This window comes from Dermacentor variabilis, chromosome 9 (assembly GCF_050947875.1).
Source record: "Dermacentor variabilis isolate Ectoservices chromosome 9, ASM5094787v1, whole genome shotgun sequence".
NCBI lineage: Eukaryota > Metazoa > Arthropoda > Arachnida > Ixodida > Ixodidae > Dermacentor > Dermacentor variabilis.
The window spans coordinates 87,786,588-87,795,750 of NC_134576.1; the positions used below are offsets into that span (position 1 = coordinate 87,786,588).

The 9,163-nt window shown below is 40.6% G+C and overlaps 1 protein-coding gene across 3 annotated transcripts in view; it reads left to right on the forward strand.

Moving 5' to 3' along the window:
- Nucleotides 1–9,163, forward strand: part of LOC142557074 (uncharacterized) — a 53,409-nt gene that overhangs the window by 8,628 nt on the left and 35,618 nt on the right. For all 3 annotated transcript variants that reach the window (XM_075668643.1, XM_075668641.1, XM_075668644.1), the window contains exon 3: nucleotides 6,269–7,043. In XM_075668643.1, the coding sequence (XP_075524758.1) occupies nucleotides 6,269–7,043 (775 nt within the window). The remainder of the gene's footprint in view (nucleotides 1–6,268; nucleotides 7,044–9,163) is intronic.

Sequence of the window (9,163 nt, forward strand, 5' to 3'; positions counted from 1 at the left end):
AATCCAGGCAGCCACAGAGTCAATCGACAAGTAACCGCTTGCTTGTTCTGCGCAGTTGAAATCGCCAGACAGCCCTGGGATCATCACTCGCCACCACGTCGCTGTGAAGCTTGCTAGCAGCGCAGCACCAGGCCGAGTGCAAGTCATCTTACAGCGGCCAGGCTGCAAACTGTGTCTGCGCTCCAACCAGCGTTGACGTCACTCTGCGGCTACATAAACGCTGCCCCGGCGGAAGAAGGCGTCATAGCGGAGCAATCCAGGCAGCCACAGAGTCGATCGACAAGTAACCGCTTGCTTGTTCTACGCAGGTACGTCAGTAACTACCTACTTCTTAATAGATACAACACTTAGGCTTCTGGATTGCTCCGTCTATTGCCAATAGAATGTCTGATAAGCCACCTCCTACTGTGAAGGAAGTAGCTAAGGCGCTTGCAGATTTGTCAGATCGGCTCGATAAGCAGCATGCCTAAATAAAAAAAGTTATAGAAACGGAGATCAATTACGTGAGGAAGGGCATGGAGTTCATTAATGAAAAATTTGAAACGTTCAAGACAGAAATTGTAGAAATAAGGAAAGAACTTGTTCAAGTCAAAGCCAGGAATAACGAAATTACGAATGAGAACACCCGCCTTTCAAAAGACTTGAAAGAAATTAAGAAAGAACTGGTCGACCTGCAGCAGCACAGTCGCAAAAACAATTTGGAGGTGAAAGGCATACCTGTGGCTCCAGATGAAAACCTTTCCTCAACCATGAAAGCTATTCCTGTCTGTGTCGAATCTGAAATCCAGGATTCAGACACAGAGGTAATTCATCGGGTTCCCACAAGAGACAAGGCGAAGCAAAATATCGTTGTTCGGCTTGTGTCCCGTAAGGTCAGAGACAGAGTCCTTAACGCGGCTAAAAAGCACAGAATAAACACGTCTCTTCTTGGCTTTAAGGATATTTCTCCAATTTTTATTAATTAACACTTGTGTCCGGCGAACAAGGTATTGTTGGGCAAAGCGCTGAGTGCAAAAAGGGAACATAACTGGAAATTCAGTTGGGTGTCTGATGGGAAGATCCTCATGCGCAAAGCAGAAAATTCGCATGTACTGCATGTGACGTGCGCAGAGGACCTTGCTCAGGTGCAGTAAGCGTTAAATAAAAAGACAAAAAATAAAGACTTTAACAGACATTGAAGAAACAGGGAAAGGACATGATTTCTTGTTCTTAGTCCACTGCAACATCCGTAGTATTAACAGAAATCTAGACCTATTTTTAACTTACATATCGCAACACTCGTTTTCTTACGACATCATTGCGATAACAAACATGGCTCAGAAGGGATGAAAAAATAAAAATACCTGGATGCACTATGCTATCGCAACCTAGAGAAAGTACAGCACGTGGTGGTGGCGTCGCGCTTTTTATCAGCCACAGGCTCTGGTTTCAAAGCCTAGTTAACAGTTTGTACAGCAACCAAACTGCCGAAACCCTTATTGTGAAACTTGAATGTGGTGTTCTTGTAGGCGTAGTTTACTGTCCTCCTAGCTCATGTATTAATAATTTCATCTCTGTGATGGAAACTGTTATCGACCCTCTAATACATGTCTGCAATCCAATTATCATTTGTGGTGACATGAACATCGACTTGTCTAGAGATGACTGCTGTGAGTACATATTTTTTCTACAGTCCTTTAATCTTAAAAATGTGATTTCATCCCCTTCTCGTGTTTGCAACATGTCTTCAACTCTCATCGATCATATCTTGTGCAATATTGATATCGATGTACGGGCAGCTGTTTATGATACCACAATTGCTGATCATTGCCCAACATTTTTGTTTCTGCCTCAGGATTGTTTGCATTCTTTTCACCAAACGCACCATAAATATTCGACAAGGATTAACTGTCCACGTCTACGCAGCATCTTACTCACTACAGATTTTGATAACCTCTACAATGACAACGTTCACGCGGAATGTCAAAACGTTATTGACTGCATTGCAAATGCGATAGAAGAATCGCGGTACGCTTCACGACACAGCTATTATTACGCCATATGTCCGTAAATGAATGAGTCCATACTTGCTCTACTGAAAAGGAAAGACTACTATTATAATAAATTAAAACATAACAAAACTAACAACTACTACAAAAGCCAGTTTAAATTTTTTCGAAACAAATCAGTTATGCTAATTTGCAAATCAAAGAAGGTCTATTATACGAACTTGATTAAACAACTAAATGGCAATGGAAGGAAAATATGGAAAATAGATAAGAGATGTAGTAGGATTACAGGATAAACAGTATGTTACTCCCGAAAATCCGTCCCCTCAGATTGCTAATGACTTCAATGATTATTTCTCAAAAATTGGTGACAATATATCTAAGCAGTCTGTACTTTCAATTTCCACAACCAGGTTCCAGAGAAGCGTCAACAGTGATTTTTCGTTTGGTGAAATAGCTCTTGAGGAAATAAAAAGTATCGTAGGAAAATTACTGGTTAATAAGGCATCCGGACTTGACGGCATTCAAGTTAAGATATTGAAAAACAATATTGATGTCTTATGTATGCCCTTTTGTCACGTGCTTAACCATGCGATAAGTAGTGTTTACCCAAATATACTGAAAGTGTCAAAGGTTATCCCTGTATACAAAACTGGTGATCCGAACCATCCGAGTAGTTATAGACCTATTTCATTTCTTAGTGTAGTTAACACACTATTCGAAAAGCTCAGTGCGCTGCAGTTAAATGCATTTCTTATAAGCAATAACGTTATCTGCCCGCAGCAGCATGGCTTTGTTGCAGGTAGATCTACATCAACCACAGTGTTAACACTTTCGCAATCACTAAACTCTGCTCTTAACAAGAATAACATTGCTGTGTCAATCTTTCTTGATATAAAAAAAGCGTTCGATACGATCTGTCATTTCATACTGTTAGTAAAACTGGAATCTTATGGTATCGTTGGAAACGCGCTTCAATTCGTCCACATCTACTTTAAGGCACGAAGGCAACAAGTGGTAATTAACAAACATCATTCTGCTTTCACCAATATTGTATGCGGTGGACCGCAAGGCTCGGTTTTAGGCCCTATTCTGTTTTCATTATATATAAATGATTTAACGGGCGCACTTAGCCTGTCAAAAGTTTTGATGTACGCTGACGATACCGCCTTAGTTTATTCAGGGGACTCCCTCTCGTCATTACAAGACACTATATCTGGTGAACTGCTAAAAGTAGCTAAATGGTTTTCAGAAAACAGACTAGCTCTAAATACTGATAAAACTAAGTATATTATATTTCACTCTAAGAGGAAAATACTAGACTACAGTGAGTTCACTTTGACTCTAGCAAACCAAACTCTGGATTGTGTTGATTCATTTAAATATTTAGGTGTTACTTTAGACAGTCACTTGCACTAGAGAGAACAAATTAGCGTTGTCTCTAGAAAACTCGCTTTCAGCTGTTACACACTGGCCCGTGCCCGGCAATATTTTCCTCGTGCCTTGCTTCGTTGCATATACTTTTCTTTGTTTCATACCCACATGAGCTATGGTTGTGAAATATGGGGCCTAACATATAAAACTTACTTAACACCTATAATGCAGTTGCAAAAACATGCCCTAAGAATAATAACATTTTCCTCTGTTCATCACCTAAGTAGCATTCTGTTTACTGACCTTCGTATTCTTTCTTTCACGGCGTTAAGAAATTATAAGATCACTTGTTTAGTTCACCAAATACTCAACACCAACTTTCCCTTACCCAACGCCATATTTACCTTCCTTATTGCAGCAATGTATACGGTAAACGATTAATAGAGTTCTTTGGTGCTATAACTTTGAACACTTTGCCTGTGGAAATAAAAGTAACCAGAAATTTTGATCTTGTATGTAAACGCTTCTTGTCTAGCCAAACGTAATAGCTCTTCCCTAAAAAAAACAAAAGTACTTGGTCATGTAAAAAGTTTTCTTACTCAATGAGCAGATATGTATTTGGTTGACCTGTATATGTACTTTTGTGTATTGGACCTGCTACTAGCCACATAGGCTATTGGTCCAACTATTTTTGTACACATTACTTGACTTGTTTAAATAAAGCTCACGTTTTGATTGATTGATTGATTGATTGATTGATTGATTGATTGATTGATTGATTGATTGATTGATTGATTGATTGATTAATTGATTGATTGAACCTGTTTGCATAGCTTCTGTAGACGCTCAGGGGCAGAGAAAACCACATCTACCCCCGATTTCGCCGCTATTCTGAGATTATGTGAAATGCAATGAATGTATGGCACCGCAGCAGCTTTCTTTGCTCTAGCATTGGCACTGCTTGCATTCGACGTGTTTCTGCCCTTCTTGCTTAAGCCCTCCACGACAGAAGTTAGCATACGTATCAGATAACCAGAATCTGCCAGGCGCTTGGCCTGCTCTTTGAAACTGGCTTCCATTTGGTGGTCACACAACCTCGTCAAAATGGAAGCCAGTTTCAAAGAGCAGGCCAAGCGCCTCGCAGATTCTGGTTACCCGATACGTATGCTAACTTCAGTCGCGAAGGGCTTAAGCAAGAAGGGCAAAAACGCGTCGAATGCAAGCAGTGCCAATGCTAGAGCAAAGAAAGCTCCTGTGGTACCATACATTCATTGCATTTCACATAATCTCAGAAGAATAGCGGCGAAGTCGAAGGTAGACGTGGTTTTCTCTGCCCCTGAGCATGTACAGAAGCTATGCAAACAGGTTAACACAGAGAATAAGAAAAGACACGCATGTTCTACCCAACATCGCAAACAATTTGTAACCTGTACTCATAACGTTGTCTATGCCATCCCACTTTCATGCGGAAGAACGTATATTGGTCAAACCGGCAGATGCATCAACGAGAGAATAAAAGAGCATCAATATAACGTCACTAAGGTAATCTCGGGTCATTTGGGTATTCACTGCCGAGATTGTTCCTGCAAAGCCATGTTTGAAAGCGCGTCCATCTATACAAGGCTCATAGCATGATGACGAGGGAGATTGTAGAGGCCTACGAGATTGCAAAATTTGAGCAAAAGTGCGTAAGCAAGCCTTCGGTGTCACTATCGGAAAAGCAGATACGATTCCTCGGTTCATCTTTGTGACCATTGTAGTACATGTTTTTCCCTTGCCTTGCACACGTGTTTGGTTCAACGAAATGCACCACTCAATGTTCTTTTTTGCTGTTACGTTTGTTTCCGCTTGCACGGTACATATTTATCGATGCGTGCAAAAATAAAATCTATAGTTGAAAGTGAAGCGCTGTGTCTGTGTATCTGTGTCTTTCTACGTCCTCGTCCAGTCGGGCCTATACACTCTACCTTGGTTGTAAGTGCTGAAAAAAACGTTCCATTTACACATTGTCTTTCTAGGCAGTATAACAGAAATTTATTTATAGTGCCGCTCTTTCAAGCTCCTTTAAGGACAGCCTAGGACATTCATGCATCTTTACCATGAGGCAATATTACAAGAAATCTGCTGTTTGGTATTTCCAGACACCAGCAGAAACGATTTATTGTATGTAGTTGTTGTATGAATTGTGTGAAAAGCTGTACAAAACACTGGCATAAGAGGAACAAAAATGACAGCACAAAACATGCTATTTGTTCCTCGCGTGTATATATTGTATCGCCTTTGTATGCCATGAATATTTACGAGATGCTCAGGCTTTTATCGGTCAAACAAAGACTAAACATTTCAGAGCTAAGTTAACGCTGGCATCATACAGCAGCTTTAAAAAAAAAGGAACACTGCTGTTAAGTTTCCTGTTGCTAAGTTGCCATGACAACTAAGCACCTTCCAATCAATGATACCAAAGCGAACCTTTGCAACATTTCCAATATTTTGTATACTTTTCTTTAATATTTCATCACATTACCATTCTAATTGCCACTGGTGCAAAGTATTTTTGAAATGTGTCTTGCTTCATGCTGCTTGCTAAGAAGTAGCTGATGTAATGTTAAACAATAATGTCTTGTGGGGGATCAAACTTTCTACAATCTGTCATTTATTGCGTAGTTTTTTTTTTTCTTCCAGTTTTTCATGTTCTGCACATAGTTCTTAGTGCCTGGCTGTTTTTGTGCATGCATCCACTTTCCGTGTTCTTGAAAAAGACCAGTTGTTACAAATGCCTTTTTGGTTCATGTCCCTGTTGTGCTTCTTGTAAGCCTTTGCAGCGTGTTATCAAATTAATGGCATTCGAACTACCACCAACACAAGCATTATTTAATAACAGCAGGATTCATTTTTCAAACTTGCAGAGTACTTAGGCCCAGGGTTCATGTGCATCGTTAAGGAGGAGCCACCAGCTGTTCCAGATGCTGTTGAAGATGAGTTTGAAGCAGCTACCGGGAGCGACAGTTCGCAGACGGCAAGCAGTCGCCGAGACCTTGAATGCGTCGGGGAAAGTGCCCCTAGCTATGAATGCGAGATGTGCCACAAGGTCTTCAACACCAATCAACGCCTGCTCCAGCACTCCGTAGCGCATGGGCGCGAGTGGAATTTCTGGTGCAGTATCTGCGGAGCCAGCTTTCCACGAAGCGAAGATCTGTTGGAACACGGAATCAGCCACGTCGACAAACAGCAGCACCGCTGCTTGATCTGCTACAGGTCCTTCTGTAATGCGGGCATTCTTCGAAAGCATGTCTGGTGTCACACTGCTGTTCATAAGAAGTTTGAAGCGGCTACCGGGGGAGACAGTTCGCAGAGGGCAAGCAGCCGCCGAGACCTTGAATGCGTCGGGGAAAGTGCCCCTCGCTATGAATGCGAGATGTGCCACGAGGTCTTCAACACCGATGAACGCCTGCTCCAGCACTCCGTAGCGCATATACGCAAGTGGAAGTTCTGGTGCAGTCACTGTGGGGCCAGCTTTCCACGAAACGAAGATCTGTTGGTGCACAGGAGCACCCACATCGACAAGCAGCAGCACTGCTGCTTGGTCTGCCACAGGTCCTTCAACCATGCAGCCCTGCTTCAAAAGCATGTCTGGTGTCACACTGAGAAGCCGACATTCTACTGCCACCTGTGTCCCATGGTGTATGTTGTTCGAGTGATCTCTTTCTTTGCTTGTTTTAATCAAATGCCTTGACCATGGGACCTTGCACATTGCAGCTGCGCTAAGCAATTATAATCAAACTTTGGTTTAATGAACCTTGATTTTATTGAATATTCTATTTAAGGATGTACTTTTAATTCTTTTACTCACGTTCGTAGAGCCTAACGTACTGAAGACCTCAAAGCAATGAAGTAAACTTGACAGCTTGCATGATTTAGCGATGCAGGAATATAGATAAAGTAAGTGTATGCCATGTTTCAGTTCATGTGGTGGACAACATTGGCCTGTTAAAGGAGTACTAACGTAAGATTTTCTGCTTACTTAAAAGAAAATATTGGTTAAGCATCAGAGTCCCGCATATAATTTACTGTAATTGCGAATAACCTGTATCAGTTTCAGTACCCACAAGAAGGGTGTGTCATGGCATCATGATTTGTTCGCTTGCTCCTTCACTGTGATTGCTGCTGGAGCACTCCTGGTTATATATTTATGAGCATCATCATACATATTCTCATTGCTATGCAGCATCTCCTAATTTTGCAGTGTGTCATGACGTCATGGTAATGTAAATGATACGGCACTTCCAGACCTAATTTAGTATCAAATTAAAATGTCTTTGAAGTGTTTTATGTCCTCTATGCTTGCTTGCTGCTAAGTGCAAGAAGTGTGTGTGGCACTGTTTTGATACCCTTTAAAATATGTGCCGGTACTTTTTTCATATATTTGCCTCTCTCATGAAGGAACACCAAATGCACGCCACAGATGACTACATATGCAGAGATAATTACATCCCTTTTGTTTATGAGCAAATATAATGTATCGTGTAAGTGTTTTGGGTGTTTTCAGTTTAACAAAGTTCTGAGATTATCAGAAATCATTGTCAGGTCCCATCGACTTTGTCAAGTTGAGGATAAACGTTGTAGAAAGGTTCTGATTATGAAGTGCAGTAGACAGGCAACCTCTTCAACATATCTAAGCAGCCACCCTGTCTTGTGCCAATTGCACAAACATTTTAGCTATGAAACAACAGTTATACCCGTCAAACAACAGCCAACTGCACATGTAGATATGTATATGTATGCATCGGTGTGAAATAATGTCAATGATTCCAGATCCAGCACTACCAGACCTACTTTAGCATCAAATTAAAGCATCTTAAAGGTGTGCCTTTGAATAGATAATGTCCAACCAACTAGCCGACCAATGCCTCCTGATCCTAAATATGTTTCCCAAATCTTGCCTGCTAAGTGTTATTCTTTTATGTGGGAGAAGCAGGTTGTAGAGTTTCAACAACATTGAATATATGTGCCAGCACTCCTTCATGCAGGTTATCCACCCTTATGGAGGAACACAAGATGCACTCAACACACTTGATGTCTATGCGAACTGCGTATGCAGAGATAAATACATCATTTTTTGTGCTTGGGGATATGGGATCCAATTCTCATAAGTGTTTTCGACTTAACAAAGTGCTTGAATGAAGGGAAACAATTATCAGGTCCCGCCGGCTTCATTAAAAGAAAGTTTAACTAAGTTTCTGTGAAGGTTTTAATCATTAGCAGTAGTCTTGTTACTGCAAGAGAAACAACCTTGTGAAAATATCTTATTAGATCTTGCACTAATTGCTCAAACATACCAATGAGCACAGAAATATTCATCACTTTACCCAGTTCTCTGTGTCTTCTGGATACTTTTTTTACATGCACACTTTTGCTCCACTAGATGAAGTGTTAACTGTTGTGCGCATCATGTGCAGTTGACTCACTCCTTGCTTCTAAGTTCACTTGAAACATCATCACTTTGCGCTTGTGTTTTTCAAATAATCTTAGTCTGCACCTTATGTTGAGCATCTAATGCTGCCTACCACTGCTAACTGCATTGTAGTGACTTCTTTTGATTCTCCAAGCTTGAAAGGAAAATGCCTGTTCTTGGTTGCACAAATATATATATATATATATATATATATATATATATATATATATATATATATATATATATATATATATATATATATATATATATCTGTGTGTGTGTGTGTGTGTGTAGAATAGAATAGAATAATATATTTGATATTGCCTGAAAGATTCATGCTTTCTTACAG